This window comes from Mustela nigripes, chromosome 13 (genome assembly GCF_022355385.1).
Source record: "Mustela nigripes isolate SB6536 chromosome 13, MUSNIG.SB6536, whole genome shotgun sequence".
NCBI classification, from domain to species: domain Eukaryota; kingdom Metazoa; phylum Chordata; class Mammalia; order Carnivora; family Mustelidae; genus Mustela; species Mustela nigripes.
Window position 1 is genome coordinate 131,085,631 of NC_081569.1, and position 17,056 is coordinate 131,102,686.

At 40.2% G+C, this 17,056-nt stretch overlaps 1 protein-coding gene across 9 annotated transcripts in view; it reads right to left on the reverse strand.

Moving 5' to 3' along the window:
- Positions 1-16,657, reverse strand: part of LIN52 (lin-52 DREAM MuvB core complex component) — a 162,283-nt gene extending 145,626 nt beyond the window's left edge. For 8 of the 9 annotated variants that reach the window (XM_059373756.1, XM_059373759.1, XM_059373764.1 and 5 more), the window contains exons 1-5: positions 16,559-16,657; positions 11,391-11,465; positions 9,320-9,357; positions 4,067-4,133; positions 2,636-2,719 (exon numbers count right to left, since the gene is read on the reverse strand). In XM_059373756.1, the coding sequence (XP_059229739.1) occupies positions 2,636-2,719; positions 4,067-4,133; positions 9,320-9,357; positions 11,391-11,465; positions 16,559-16,589 (295 nt within the window). In that variant the 5' untranslated portion in view covers positions 16,590-16,657. Of the gene's footprint in view, positions 1-2,635; positions 2,720-4,066; positions 4,134-9,319; positions 9,358-11,390; positions 11,466-12,086; positions 12,169-16,558 lie in introns of all 9 variants that reach the window. The other variant, XM_059373757.1, reaches the window with a different exon arrangement.
- Positions 16,658-17,056: the final 399 nt, after the last annotated feature.

A 17,056-nucleotide genomic window follows, 5' to 3' on the forward strand; every position in this document is an offset into this window, starting at 1 on the left:
AATCCTGATTAGCTACTTGAAGATATTACACAAGCTTGTTAAAAACTTTTAGGCATGGGGCCCCTGGGTGGCTCAGTCATTAAGCATCTGCCTCTGGCTGGGGTCATGATCCTGGTGTTCTGGGATGGAGCTCCACATTAGGCTCCCTGCTCAGTGGGAAGCCTACTTCTCCCTCTCTCACTTCCACAGCTTGTGTTCCCTCACTTTCTGTCACTCTGTCAAATAAATAATAACATCTTTTAAAAAAAAATTTAGGCATAATAATGGCATTGTGGTTATATTTAAAAAGGTGAAGGAAGAAGACAGATCTTGTCTTTTGGAAATATGTATGGAGTTATTGGGCGATGAGATAAGATAATAACTAAGATTTGCTTTAAAACAGGGGTGCCTTGGGGTACCTGGGTGGCTCAGTGGGTTAAGCCTCTACCTTCAGCTCAGGTCATGGTCTCAGGGTCCTGGGATCGAGGCCCACATCGGGCTCTCTGCTTGGCCGGGAGCCTGCTTACCCACCGCCCCCCCCACCGCCTACTTGTGAACTGTCAAATAAATAAATAAATCTTTAAAAATAAATATATAAAATAATTATGGGAGGCTGTATAAGTGAAACTGATTGGCCCATATGCTAACTATTAAAGCTGGGTCATGGTCCCATAAGGTCATTATTCTATTCTCTCTACTTTGGTATATGTTTAAAATTCTCCATAATAAAAAATGGGGGCAAATTTTATCTTTCTCAGTAGGAAAGCAAAAAAAGAAATACTAATCCGAGGAAACATGGCAATTTCAACTACAACTAACTAGAGACAATACTGTTGATAAACACATTTGGCAATATAGCACCTTCTTGATATAATGAGCATAAAACTTATTTCATTTAAAAAATCGACACAGAGAGATAAAGTGGTAGTATTATTATTACACCATTTACTATCCAGAGCTAGTAATAGAATCAACTTTTATATTATACCAACCTAGCATTCATTAATTTAATAACCACAGATTTGCCTTTTCATTATAAACACTGGAAGTCCATGACATACATGGTCAGTATTAATTTTGCCAACACATAAATTTTAATCTCAAGAAATAAATGACCAGTTTACACAGAGGAGAGTTAGCTAACAATGGGTGAACCTAGCAGACCACCTAGCACCCGTGGTCTGTTGTTTCTTGCTCCTTGATTCATGAAGTGATTAAAAAACATTTTTTTTAAGATTTTATTTCCTTGAGAGAGAGAGAGAGTAAGAGAGAGAGCATGAGAGGGGAGAGGGTCAGAGGGAGAAGCAGACTCCCTGCTGAACAGGGAGCCCAATGCAGGACTCAATCCCGGGACTCCAGGATCATGACCCGAGCCGAAGGCAGTCACTTAACCAACTGAGCCACCCAGGTGCCCAAAAAACATTTTTTGGTAAAAGAAAGCCAACTATTAATGACAATGAGGGAAATAAAAAAAGATAAAGAGGTCTAAAAAAGTGACAGACTATTAGAAAAAAATTTGAAGTTTTAAATGAAATTTTAGAGTGAAATATTGAATTTGGCAGTAATTTAGACAAACAATCTGAACAAATACTCTATAACAATTTATAAAACTGTTTTTGGGATTGTTCTAATCAGCGCAAAACTTGCATGTTTGAAGAAAATTACAAGCTACTATAGCATCTCACAACTGTGGATTCAGGAAGGTGTCAGAAGTACCCACTGACAACAAAGTTCTAACCACTGTATTTATGCTGAGTTCCTCTTTCAATTACAAAGTGAGAATTGCTACAATTCCTTTCCCAATTTTATAATGAATACAGTATAGAAAGAAATATAATCTATCAATGAAACAAATGTACACTAAAAGAATGGAGAGCAGACAGTAATAAATGAGAAGTTTTAAAATTTTAGTCGTGACAGCAGACTATGTTCTTGGTCTGCTATATGGCCCTTCCATTGGGGAACCAATCCTCCCTCCCATTCCATGGGCTTGAATCAGACTAACCCCTCTAATCTGTGTCTGCATCCTGGACCCAGGCTTGGTCCACCAGGGTTCTCCATGCTAACTGGCTGAAGTACTGGTTCTAAGATAGGTATCTGAGTCAAGATGGTACAGTGTGAGTCCTCCCCAGGACCTTTCTCTTGGAGTGTTCAGACAAGACATTCTTCATTTTGGGATTATCAGATTTAAAGACACATAAACTGAAGCTCCTTTTGCCCCTCTCCCCCTGTGCTAGTTCAAAGAATAAGACTAATCCAAGAGCCTGGAACGCAAAACAAAAGCCAAAACAAGAGCACATCTCAATGACATCATCAAAAGTCAAACATCTAAATACCTTCACAGTTATTTCTACTCCTGAAATTTTGATTTATGTGAACTCATAAGGTCCCTCTTTTGCTTAAGCTACTTTGACTTGACATTCTATCGCTTTCAACTGAAAGGGTTTCCAATATACTTTCACTGTAGAGAGAAAAATAACTTGTTACTGAGTACACTCAGAAATTATTCTAGTATACTACATCAAAAAAGGAACTCTAGATTACGGTGACTTCTTACCTTCACGACGCCTAGTAAAGACACTTTCGGAATTATAGCTAGCACTCATCATGAAATACACAACATGCAACCCTGAAAAAATGTGATGGGGGTACTCACACTCATCCAGCCCCAGCTGATAGGCCAAGTTCTGTAGGCCTCGTACCTTCTCCATCAAATTAGCTGTGGTGAGGCTCCCCAGTTCTGAAATAGAATCATTTATTTCAAAACCGTATCTTTCTATTTTCTCTAGTTAACAATCCATTCAGGCTGGAAATCCTTGCTATAAAGATTTTCGAGCTTAATTCTTACCTAGTAAGTAGAAAATGGATCCGTATCTCTTCTCATCCAATTCTTCCCCTTATACACAAACACACCAGTGAATTTTTCCTACTGTTGCAAAATGCTTCAGATGAACTTATGTTTAAGGCACAGGTCAGTTCATATGGAACATAATTGTATGATCCCTTATTAAAAATTTAAAGTTTCCTTAGAAAATACACACTAATGGGATGTTATATAAATGTCCATTTGGAACATTACAACAACGAACCTGAGATGCCCTTGAGACTTAATTTCTCCATGGCTGGAGGAGGGGATCTCCATTTAAGCATTTCATGCAGAACAATGAATTACTTCTGAAGTCAAATAAAGGTGTTATTTTCTCCCACTTATCATGCCACACTCATTATCCATATCTGGCATAAGTAGACTTTTTTGATCTGTTCAGCTGCCTAAATAGCTCAAGAATGCCAGATTTTTACCTTAATTTCAGTCTATTACTTTACAACCATCATGAATCTTATCACCGGAAAGATGTTAAAGTTAAATAAAGTAGAGCAAAATCAAGGAAAATTAATGTTTTTTAATTTAAATTTCTACTTTGTGGTTGAGTTCCAAGTCATTTATCAAACAACAATATTCACTACTTATAGTATTCCTTATGGGAGAAATTGATGGGATAGAAAGAACTAAAAGACATGTCTTAACCCACTAAAGGACTATCAATTAATAGTACTGACAACCATATATAGCAGTAATTTCTAAATAAGGCACTTGTGTTAAACTGGTAAGAGACTGGATTTAAAATATCAGTTTAAATTTTAACTCTTTCTAATAAATCTTAGGCTAAGTTAACCTGTGAACCTTGGATATCATGATACCTAACGCACATGACCTTTATGAGAATTAAACGGGAAAAATTTATGTAACAGCTTTTGTCAACTATAGCATTATACAAAATAAAAGTTAATTAAAGGAATTAAGTTAATTAAAAAGTTAATTAAAGGAATTTTTAGGATTAAAAGAATAATTACAGGAATTTAGCAGCAGAAGAAATCATTATGAGTGGGTCCTGAATTGAAGGGATTTATACATATGGAAAAATAGAGATAAGCATTCAGATATAAAGAAACATCAATCAGCTTGGTTAAGTAAGCAGTCTCACTACAGCAAACACTTGTAAGGGAACAGTGAGAGAAAATTGGAAAGATGGTTTGTAAAGGAACATAAATGTCAGGTTAAAAGTTAGAGGTCACCAGCACTGCTTACCTTTCAACATGTCAATGTCATCACGTTCTATTTCAGCCATCCATTTGGGTGGAGAACTAGTAATAGGCTGTCAGAATATAAGAATATAACCACTCAGATACACACAAAATGTAAAGAGACCATCATCTTCCTTCTTACAGAAAAGTAGCTTGTCACACAGCCTTCAGGTTGTTTGAAAATACTGTCAAGTTACAGTTTCAAAAACCCAGATTTCTCTAGGTTCAGATATGACCTACAAAATAACTGACCTTGCAAAATAATTCTGTTCATTTTTACAGCTGGTCTCAGGGAAATGATTTTAGAAGAAAGGTCTGACTACTACTACTATTTCATAGATACGAGGTTAGTAAAGCAATTAAAGAAATTACTTGAAATTCAGTTCTGGTAAAAGCCTCCAACTAAACTGTTTGAGACCATCAGGAAGTAACATTTTCTGGCAGAGGGGAAGATTCATAGAAAGATGTCTCTCTCTCTCTCTCTCTACACACACACACACACACACACACACACACACACAGAGGAATATTACTCAACCATTAAAAAGAATGAAATCTTGGGGCACCTGGGAGGCTCATCTGGTTAAGCAACCAACCCTTAGTTCTGGCTCAGGTCATGTTCTTGGGATTGAGCCCAGTACTCAGCAGGGAGTACTCAGCAGGGAGTCTGCTTGAAGATTCTCTCCTTTTGCCCCTCCCCCCACCCACACTCACTATCTCTAAGATAGATAAAATCTTAAAAAAAAAATGAAATCTTGCCATTTGTGACAACATAAATGGACATAAAGGGTATTATGCTAAGTGAAAATAGATCAGACAAAAACAGACAAATAGCACATGATTTCACCTATATGTGAAACTGAAAACAAAACAAATGAACAGATAAAAAACAGAAACAGACTCATGAATACAGAGAACAAACTGGTGGTTGTGTTGGGGGGGATGGGCAAAATAGGTGAAAGGGATTGAGAGGTACAAACTTTCAGTTATAAAGTAAATAAGTCACAGAAATGAAAAGTACAGCATGGGGACTACAGTAAACAATAATGTAATATATATAATTGTTGATTCATTATGCTGTACACCCAAAACTAATATATGTCAACTATACTTCAGTTAAAATGTTTAAAAAGAGGAAATCCTCAATTCGTGAGAAGATTGCAATGATCATCTCTTCAAATTTCATTTTATTGTAGACATTTTAGAAAACTTTAGAATTTTAAATTATCCTCTCATTTTTCTTTTTTTTTTAAGATTTTATTTATTCATGAGAGACAGAGAGAGAGAGAGAGAGACAGAGGCAGAGGGAGAAGCAGGCTCCCCAAGAAACAGGGAGCCCAGTGTGGGACTCGATCCCAGGTCCCTAGGATCATGACCTGAGTCAAAGTCAAACGCTTAACCATCTGAGCCACTCAGACACCCCATCCTCTCATCTCTGAAAAGTGAAGTTACAAAATATGAAGGAGAGCCCATTCTTGGAACAACTTTGGGCAACAGTTTTCAATCCTAGTTGCCCATGAGAATCATCTATGGAACAAAAAAAACCGATGCCCTGGACACACTCCAGATGCACTGATTTAGAATACTGGAGGAGGAATGAGGGTCCATTGGAGAGAACAGAGCAAGGGACGTTACATGTGTATTTTTTAATGTAATACTGTCCATTTAACTTCAAAAACATTTTAGCATCTTAAACATACAAACCAGATAACAGAACAATGCACACTGTGTTTAGTACAGAAGGTTCTAGAACTTGTTGCAGTGGCTCTTTGCTTTACAGACAATGAAGAGTTCTACAGCTCATTTGAAAACAAAGTTGGAACCTACACTTAACTAAAAAAGATCCAAACACATCTCATAACAGTGGACCCCCTCCTTTTCCACAGGTAAGAAAGGCAACAGAATGCTGTGTCACTATCACACAAACATGACAAATTGAAGCTAAGTGAACACCCACTGTAGTGTTCACAGGTCCAGCCTCCCAGCACACATCCCAAGCTACAACCAGTACATACGAATTTTTTAAAAGCTCCACAACTGCACACTGATGATTCTGTTGTGTAGGCAGGGGTATGGCTGAGAAACATTATTTCAGCTTTCAGTCTTTCTTCTCTTTTTTTTCCTTAATTAAGATTTGCTGGATACTATGCGACCAATGCATCATATGACTTAATTTTCTAATCAACCCTATTAAACAGGTATTATTCCTCATTTTACAAAGGAGAAAAAAAAACAAGTACAGGAAGATTATAAATCGCTTGCTTCTGGATACATAGCTATTGGACCCAAGATTCAAACCCAGGAAGTCTGAGTACAGAAACCACTATTCTATACTTCCTTTCCTAGAAGGCTATTGGTCAAATTTGCCATTTTTGGCCACCAGTAGGGAAACAGACTATACCAGGGGATTTTAACCAGGGGTCCCGGGATGACCCAACCCCCAGAAACAAAACTTAAAATGAATGTGCATACCTCTAGGGAAAAGAGGTAGATACATAATCAGATTTTCAAAAAACAACATATTTTGGGGCACCTGGGTGGCTCAGTGGGTTAAAGCCTCTATCTTCGGCTCAGGTCATGATCTCAGGGTCGTGGGATTGAGTCCTGCATCGGTCTCTCTGCTCGGCAGGGAGCCTGCTTCCTCCTCTCTCTCTTTGCCTGCCTCTCTGCCTACTTGTGATCTCTCTCTGTCAAATAAATAAAGTCTTTAAAAAAATTTTTAATGAAAGGTTTTTTTTTTAAAGATTTTATTCATTTATTTGACAGAGAGATCACAAGTAGGCAGAGAGGCAGGCAGAGAGAGAGGGAAGCAGGCTCCCTGCTGAGCAGAGAGCCCGACACGGAGCTCAATCCCAGGACCCTGGGATCATGACCTGAGCTGAAGGCAGAGGCTTTAACCCACTGAGCCACCCAGGCGCCCCTTATTTATATATCTTTTAAAGATTTTATTTATTTATTTGACAGAGAGAGAGATCACAAGTAGGCAGAGAGGCAGGCAGAGAGAGAGGAGGAAGCAGGCTCCCTGCTGAGCAGAGAACCCAATGTGGGACTCAATCCCAAGACCCTGAGGACATGACCTGAGCCGAGGGCAGAGGCTTAACCCACTGAGCCACCCAGGCACCCCTAATGAAAGTTTTTTTTTAAAAAAACCTCTTATTTCTATTTATAACTCAAAATATTTAGTTGTTACCAAATATAATTAACTGACCTGAAAAGTAAGTATGAATGAGAATGTAAGAAAATTATGTTAGGTACTTTGTACTCTATCTACTAGACGAAAGCTAATCTAATACTATAGCTACTGAGAACTGTTTATTATGTCTGAGGCACTATGCAAAGTATTTTACATGCATGAGAGCATTTTACACTAAGAATCTTATGAGGTAGCTTCAGATAAGACCACTAAGGCTCAAAAATGTTAGGAAACTTGCTCAGGTCACAGAGAGTGAAGCAGCAGATTCAGGACTCAAATCCAAGTGTGTCTGACTCCAAAACCCTACACCTTCCTGAACTCTGCATGCTTAGCCCCTACTGAATGCTAAATGAGCACCAGCCAGCTTTCATACAACCCAAGATCTTGAATAAATGGGAGGCTACCAAGTTTAAACTACCTCTGAGCAGATATTCTCAAGGAATCTGAAAGCCACAGGGCCTTACTATATATTTTTTTCTGTTTATTTTTTTTAAGATTTTATTAACTTATTTGAGAGAGACAGAAAACAAGCAGGGAGAGAAGCAGCAGAGCACGAAGGACAAGTCCAGTGAGTAGCCCAATGCAGAGATCAATCTGATGACCCCAAGATCATGACCTGAGACAAAATCAAAAGTCAGACACTGAACTGATGGAGCCACCCAGGTGCCCCTAGGGGGGCCTTAATATTTAACTCAGCACCTATAACTCTAATAATAAGTAGAGAATACTAAGCACATAGCAAGGTACAGAAGGTTCTTGAACTTTCATTGCTACAGTGGCTCTTCCCTATACAGGCAATGAAGAATTCCACAATTTATTTTATTTTTTTAAGATTTTATTTATTTATTTGACACAGAGAGAACAAGCACGAGCAGGGGAAGCAGGAGAGGGAGGAGCAGGGGAAGCAGGCCTGCTTTTGAGCAAGGAGCCTGATGTGGGGCTCAATCCCAGCACCCCAGAATCATGACCTGAGCAGAAGGCAGACACTTAAATGACTGAGCCACCCAGGTACCCCTCTATAGTCTGTTTAAAAACAAAATTTTAAAAATTTAAAACTAGTTTTAAAAACATTTAAAACTACCACACTTCACTTAAAAAATGAGAATTATAGTATAAATCCCCAAAGGCATGGTTTACTAGATAGAGCATGAGCTCTGTAATAGATGTAACTTGCATTCAAATCCTGGTTTGTCACTCATTAGAACTTGGGTAAGTAATTTCCAAGGTTCTCTTTCACTTAGTGCTTTTTTTTTTTTTTTTTTTTTTTTTTTTTTAAAAAAAACACTGGACTCAAATGCTTCTGCATATGGTGTTAAGAGTATGGATGCTAATAATCAGATAGTGGATTCAAAGCCTGGTTCTAACATGCATAGCGTGTAACCTTGGATAACCTACTTAACCTCTCTCTCTATGCCCATTTCCTTGTCTATAAAATTGGGCTAATAATAGTACCTGCACCCCACATGGTTTTGTGAAGGTTAAATAATATACATAAAGTACTTAGAAGAGTGCCAGGGATATGGTAAGCACTATGTAAGCGCTAGCTGATACTATAATCACATTCTCCTGGTTGTGGGACTGTAAGAGAATATGTGGACAGCATCAACCACAGCACCTGCTGCCCAGAAAGTACAGAGGTTGTGGCTCTAATGAATATCTTCCTTTGCTTTTTGATGAGCCACTGAGAAACTTCAAAAGCCAGTAAAGAGATATAAGATAAGGTCAAATGCATCCCATAAACAACAGAGAAAAGCTTCAAAATCATCGTTTGGGCAAAAAAGAATACTGATGTTACATTAAAGATTCCAACGGCTTTACCTTAAAAGCTTTTAAGCTAAGAAAAGAGGCTAATAGGCAAAGGTCAAAATGCCAAAACGAACATCTGAACAGAGGAAGACATTATTATCAACATGACGATAATATACACGGATTTCCAGGGCTCTAGTTACAATCTGATTGGAAGCCTATGATATTTTTCTTGAGAGTAAGAAAACAGATCTTTGAACTTCTATTAAGGAGCAAAACACTGGGTAAGCTTCATTAGGTAAGTGAAATATTACTTACACTTTTAAAGGAAGCTGCAAATTCAGCGACACCTGGTACTGAAAAGAAAAAACACATTATTCAATATACATTTTAGTGCCCCAGACATAGAGGAGCTAAATAATAAGAAAACATCCCTGTCTCCAAGGGGCTTATAGTCTGGAAGAGGAGAAAGAGTAACTCAGTAACTATAATACTGGTTAAGTGCTCCAAGAAAGATACCAGGCATGATGGCAAAGGGTCGGGGGAGAAATCTATTATCAGACTGAGGGGGCAGGAAAAGTTTCCTAGAGAAAATGCCTCAACCGAACTTGCAAGGACAGGAGTTCAGTTAGATGAGAGACTGGGGAGATACACTATCTCTTATCAGAAAGTTTAAATTTCTTTTTTAAGTATTCTGTCTTGTCAGGGATTGTTAACTGGGTAATTGTTTATTTAAATATCTCAAGGGAAGAATCACATTAGAAAACATAAAGATAAAAAGCAGATATTCAGGGGCCCCTGGGTGACTCAGTTGGTCAAGTGGCCACCTTCAGCTCAGGTCATGATTCCAGGGTCCTAGGACCAAGCCCTGAATCGGGCTTCCTGCTCAGTGGGGAGCCTGCTTCTCTTTCTCCCTCTGTCCGCCACTCTGCCTACTTGTGCTCTGTCAAGTTAAAAAAAAAAAAAAAAAAAGGGCATGGGGCACGTGGGTGGCTCAGTGGGTTAAGCCTCTGCCTTCAGCTCAGGTCATGGTCTCAGGGTCCTGGGATCGAGCCCCACATCGGGCTCTCTGTTCAGCAGGGAGCCTGCTTCCCCCTTTCTCTCTGCCTATCTGTGATCTCTCTCTGTCAAAATAAAAAAAAAAAGGGCAGATATTTTAAAATACTGTTCACCCTTACTAATAAAGAAATATGAATTAAAAAATAATAAAAATTAGTAACATCCAGGGGCACCTGGTGGCTCAGTTGGTTGAGCTTCTGACAATTGGTTTTGTCTCAGATCCTGAGCTAAGAGCCATGAGACTGAACAGTACCCTCTCACCTCCACCCCCTCCCATCAGCCTCTGTGCTCAGCATGCAGTCTTTCTGAGATTCCCTCTCTCCCCTTCCCTCTGCCCCTCCCTGCCCTCTAAAATAAATAAATAAATCTTTAAAAAAATTTTTTGGTAACATCCGGTATTGGCTGGTATGTGGGTAAATGGGCCCTCTCACACACAGCCATCCTCTTCCTTGGGCACAAAGATACATACTGAGTTGTTTGTAATATTAAACAGTGGATCTAAGGTATCCAAATAGGGTAGGAATATATAAACTACAGTTTATCCATTATAATAAAATACTTTAGGAAAATGAAGTAGATTTACACCTACTAACATAGAAAGAGCCATTAATAAATTACTAGGTAGAATGAGTTAAGCTACATTAGCTTAACCATGTACATATGACCCCATCATTATACCAAAAACAAAAACAAAAATAAAACAAAAATCCAAACAAATGCAAAAAGCCCTGCTGTATACTTTAAAAATACATATTTGTTTACGTATATAATCATAAAAAAAGCCAAAAGGATTTTTTTTTGTTTGTTTTTTAAAGATTTTATTTATTTATTTGACAGACAGACATCCCAAGTAGGCAGAGAGGCAGGCAGAGAGAGGGGAGGAAGCAGGCTCCCTGCTGAGTAGAGAGCCCAATGTGGGGCTCGATCCCAGGACCCTGGGATCATGACCTGAGCTGAAGGCAGAGGCTTTAACCCACTGAGCCACCCAGGCGCCCAGCCAAAAGGATTTGTACCAAACTATGAATTGTGAGTTTACAAGAGTGAGTGAAGGAGGTGAGGAACTACTACTTTCTGTATCTCTGTACTGTCTGAACTTATTACAGAGTGATTCAATTTTTTAAGGCCCTCTATCATTTTCTGAGTCACACTGTGTCCTGAAAAGTTAAACTACCAGACAGCTATTCTTAACATTAGACCATAGAATTCAGTCTCTTCCCTGTGAAGTAAAATCAAAATTTTAACCATTACAGTTAAATGATAACCAAAAATCTCTCTAAGTAGCACTGGGTTCTGCTGTATTGATTCTGATATCAAGAAACCAAAAACTTACACTGTTCTGGCCAAAGGTCTGGTGAGGCACGGTCAAGTTTTTCAAAACTTAGCAAAGATGTTTCCAGATCTGTCCCTAGAACAAAACATGAAGAAGAGCCAAGAAGACACAAAACATGTTAATTTACATCTTACAGCATTTTAGTCTCAAAGAACACAACAAACTGGAACATTCACTTGGAAGTCTTTTTTTTTTTAGAAAGATTTTATTTATTTATTTGACAGAGAGATGGAGAACACAAGCAGGGTGAGGGACAGGGGGAGAAGCCGACTCTGGGATCATGACCGAGCTGAAGGCAGACACTTAACTGACTGAACCACCCAGGTGCTTCAGAAATCTGAGTTATAGGGGTGCCTGGGTGGCTCAGTGGTTTGGGCTGCTGCCTTTGGCTCGGGTCATGATCTCAGGGTCCTGGGATCGGGCCCCGCATCGGGCTCCCTGCTCTGCGGGAGGCCTGCTTCCCTCTCTCTCTCTCTCTCTCTCTCTGCCTACTTGTGATCTCTGTCTGTCAAATAAATAAATAAAATCTTAAAAAAAAAAAAAAAAGAAATCTGAGTTATATAACCACTGATACTCCTGGGCATGATATTATCCAAATAAATCATTCTCCTTCATCAAACTTCACATCTCTGATCTCTAAAATGGGGAGCAATATTTTAGCAGGGTATTAGGAAAAATAAATCTCAACAAACCCACCTGCATCTTCACTCATACTCTTAGACTTTTCCCAATTAAGACAAACTCCTCTGAAGAGCTCTGGACGTCAATTTCTCTTGCTCTGTCAAAGACATAATCTTGAATAACCTCTCTTGCACAATTTCTACCTTCTCTCCTGGCTCATACTCATCAGCAAGCAAGCCTGCTCTAGAATTCCCCTTCTTTGAAAAAAAAAACTCTTCCATGACTCCATTACCTCCTTACTCCTCCTTCATTACAAAACGACTTGCGTTTTCTATCCTGACATCTCCACTTCCTCACCTCACATTCTCTTCTTAACCCAAGACAACTGGGCTTCTGCTCCCCTATGCATGGAGAGTGCTGCGGTCAAGGTCATCTGTGACCTATGTTGCTAAACCCAGTGGTCACTTCTCTGTTGTCTGTGACTTCTTTGCAGCATTTACACACTCACCACTCTCCTTGAAAAACTCCACTTCTAGGGCACCTGGGTGGCTCAGTCAGTTAAGTGTCTGACTCTTGGTTTCGGCTTAGGTCATGATCTTAGGGTTGTGAGATCAAGCCCTGCATTAGGCTCCACACTCAGTGAGGAGTCTGCTTAAGATTTTCCCACTTTCCCTCTCCCTCTGTTCCCCCCACCCTCATCTCACATGCTCTCTCTATCTCAAATAAATAAATAGATCTTAAAAACAAAAGAGAGAGAAAAGAAAAACTCCACTTCCAGCTTCTGTAAAATTGATTTTTCTCCTACCTCACCAACTCCTTCCTTCCTTTCCTCCACTCAGGTCCCACCCCAGGCTGGTTTCACTCTCTACCTAAAGCCTCCAAAGAGATCTCATCTAGCCCCATAGCCTTTACCAGCATATATATGTCAATAACTCCACATTTATATTTCCAGTCCCTATCCTTCCCAGGACTTCAGAAGTATAACTAAGAGGCTATTTAACAAACTTCTCTGCCAGAACTCTGATAACTCTCAACATCCTTCTCCATTAGTGTGAAAATCTTTCTGAGTCCAATAATTACGTTCAAAACCACCTACATCTCAAGAAATAGCACCACCACGAACCCCAGTTCTCAGATCAAAACCTAAAAATCATCCATCCTTCATGCCTCCCTTTCCTTCGACGTTCCATTACAATCCATTAGTAAATCCAGTAGTTTCCATCTCCAAAACACACCATGAAACCAAATGAATTAACCAAAGACTCATCACTTCTCTCGAAGACTACTTCAGAAGCTCTCAACAGTTCTCCCTGCTTCTATTCTTACCTCTTCCCCTCTCTACCCAAATCTGTTCTTCACAAAGTAGCCAGAACTGATTTTTTTAAATGTCAATCAATTTGTGTCACTCTTCAGAGTAAGAGACTTCTTCCCAGCTAATTTCATGAATGTATATCGCCCATACCCTAAAAAAAAAAAAAAAGCATGATCCAGCCCTTGCCTAATTCTTCGATATCATTTCTTTGCCACTTTTGCCTCGGCACACATTAAGTGCTCAAAATTAGTAACAATTAACATTTGTTGAGTACATATTTTGTGCTCAGTATCCTAACGAAGTGCATTAATTAATGATCTAAACAGTGGTTCTTAATATTTTCTGGGTGAGTGACATCTCCAGAAATCTGGCATGGGTGGGCAGTTACAACCTCATTCCCTGGAAAATGGACATATGTATAAAATTTTTCAACATGTATTTTTCTCTACCTTGAATTTTTTTCCCCAAATAGTCTAAGGGAATTTCCAGCAACATTCTAATCAGCAAAGAACTCAACCCTAATAAATTGCCTTAACTAAAGCACCCAAAAATTGTAACAAAGAAAAGCTGTGTGTAACACACAAAATTCCAACTTTAAACTCCTTAGGAATGTTGGTGATGGGTAGCTCAACTATAACAAAAGTGACCTATCAAGAATAGGATCTGATAACAAACAACGGTGGTCTTATGATACCACAAGTCTGGAGCATAACTCAGACTCTGCTATGAGTACTACTCTCATACATTAAGTAATTTCAAAGTTTTCCTTTTTAAAGAAATCCCAAGCGGGGCACCTGGGTGGTTCAGGTGGTTAAGGGTCTGCCTTCAGCTCAGGTCATGATTCCAGGGCCCTGGGATCAAGCCCCATATCAGGCTTTCTGCTCAGCAGAGTCTGCTTCTCTGTCTCCCTCTGCCCTCCCCCTCTGCTCATGTGCTCTCTCCCAAATAAATGAATGAAACCTTTTTTAAAAATCAAGTATGCAAACTTGAGTTAGTACAAAGATGGCAAGAAGACGAATGGGGGAAAAATGTTTCCAATATTTTTCCTAGCCAAAAAGGTAAAAGAAATAGAGAAGACAGGAAAAAAATCTAATACAAGGAACATAGCTCTAAAATCGATAAAACTTAGGGATGCCTGGGTGGCTCAGTGGGTTAAAGCCTCTGCCTTCGGTTTAGGGCATGATCCTAGGGTCCTGAGATAGAGCCCCACATCAGGCTCTCTGCTTATCGCGGAGCCTACTTCCCTCCCCCTCTCTCTCTGCCTGCCTCTCTGCCTACTTGTGATCTCTGTCTGTCAAGTAAATAAATAAAATCTTAAAAAAAAAAAAAATTCACACTGCTGTGTAACCATCATCATCCATCTCCTGAATATTTTCACCATTCCAAACTGAAATTCTCTACTCATTAAATAGTAACTCCCCATTCCCTTAGCCAACTTTCTAAATAATCCTTTTTTTCTGGCAAGAAAAAATACATTTTAAGACAGCATCCAGGAAGGAGAAGCAATCGCTCTCTCTCTTTCCCCCACCCCTTATTTTTTTTTTAAAGATTTATTTATTTGAGAGAGAGAGAGAGAGAGAGAGAGAGCAAGAGCACAGAGAGAATCTTCAAGCAGACTCCCCACTGAGCATGGAGCCCCAGGTATGGCTCAATCTCAGGACCCTGAGATCATGACCTGAGTTAAAATCAAGAGTTGGCTGCCTGAGCCAAGCAGGCACCCCAGGGAATCTCTTTTGACTCTGAACACCCATAATTTCTTATACAGTATGCATATGTGCTCAAAAAACCCAAGTTAAGCTTGAAACCTGAGGCTAATATATTATTTATGTAAATATTCTAAAAGGTCTGCTGCTTGCCAGACACTGTGCTAAACTCTGGGATCCAACTATTAACAGGACAAGATTTGGAGTTTATAAACCAGCATGAAAGGGGCAAACAGAATAACTATGCTGACAATGAAGGTATGAGATAGTAAATAATAGGGAAAACAGGCAATTCCAGATACTGTGTGTTCTGGGAAACCTTCTCTTGAGAGGTGACATCTAAAATGAGACCTGACATTATCTCAGGATCGTGAGATCGAGTCCTGCGTGGGGCTCAAGCTCAGAGAGGAGTCCACTTGAGATTCTTTCCTGGTCCTTTTTCCTCCTCCTCCTCCCACACACGTTCTCTCTCGCTTCTCTCTTTCTTTTTAAAAGGGTAAAAAAATAACAAATAAATAAATACATAAGAAAGACCTGAAAGTGCAAAGGTGTTTACATGATTGATTAATCTTTACCTTTCCCAAAGAACTTAGCATTAAGCCTTTCATATAATGGGAACTCAGTAATAGCTCTCCTGGCCTGAATTTCCTTATTCCTGAAATAAACTTCCAAGATTTTTTTCCAAACACAAAATGTGTTTGAGAAGAAAAAACTACATACCAATGAAATGGACATGGGGATGGTGGCGGTAGAAGCAAAATTTAAATGAGTTCAGAAATGACTGCAAAACCATAACTAAGGCAGAACAGCGCGCAAAAACATGTGGTTATTCCAAAACCACTTAACTGGTATCTGAAATGCCCTACATCTTAGACAGCATATAAACAGAAATCATTCACTCACTCATCCTGGGTAAACAACACATACAGTAGAAGCAAAATTGTATGTGATAAGTATATGACCACACTGAAGTGTTCAATTCTCATCTTCCTCTGGACTCTCATTGGGAGGGGCCATGATAGGGAAACGGTGCCAATCTACCCAGACAGGAGAGTATCAGGTTTTGCTTGCGGCTTAATCCCGGAATGAGATCAGTAACCAACCCTAGCTAGGATTTGAGAGAATCGTTCCAGATGCTCCAAAAGAAAATCGACCCTTCAGTGGGGTGCCTGAGAAGGAGAAAGCTACCCTAAGTCACCGTATTTACCCCAGCAGTATCTGGTCCTCGGCCCTGCCTCACCCAAATGGGGCTAAGGCAAGGCCAGGGCGACCCTAATCCTTTCGCCAAGAATGCGCCCCACGAGGGTGCCCGCCTTCACCCTCTTGATACAGAGGGGAAACCCGGCACCTCCAGAGCTTCTGTGAAGAACTACCGAGCTTGAGGACGAACTCGCAGTGGAAACGAAAAGTGGAAAGCAAAGAGTTGGAGCCCAAGAAAAAAAAAGCGTTAGTTTACGGGGCAGACAGAGTGGAAGTCCCCGGCAGAGCAAAGAAGGAGGTTGCAAGGGAAAGATCCTTAAACCGGCTCTTACCGTCTGTGGGAGACGCCATCTTCCAACCCATGTCACGTGACGTGGCCAACCGTCGGCGGGAAAGCAAAGATCCATAAGCCACGCCCCCCAAGAAATCCTATCCTCAGCTCGCAGCCCCGTCTCATTTCCCCGCCCTATAGGGCAATCTTTGCCTAGCCCCGCCCCCAGTGCTGGCCACACCCCCTCGCGCAGGGAAACGAGGTGGAGCGACTGCAAAGTTCTTGAAGGGTCTTATTTATGTTCCTCGGGAAGGGGGAGTGGGGCCGCGGTCGTCCATGTGGCCAATCGCGGTTCCCGTTTAGGGGGCGTCTCCTCCGAGGGCTCAATACGGAGTACCCAAGCCAGGGGCGACTACCCTGCCTCCGCCAACAGAATTTGCAGAGGTGGGAGGGGGCTAGGGCTCTTCCACTTTTGACCAATCGCACATCTCGAAGACTGGGACTAAGGGGTGGAGTCAGGTGTCAGGGCGAGTGATTGGCTAGAGGAAATAGTCTTCTC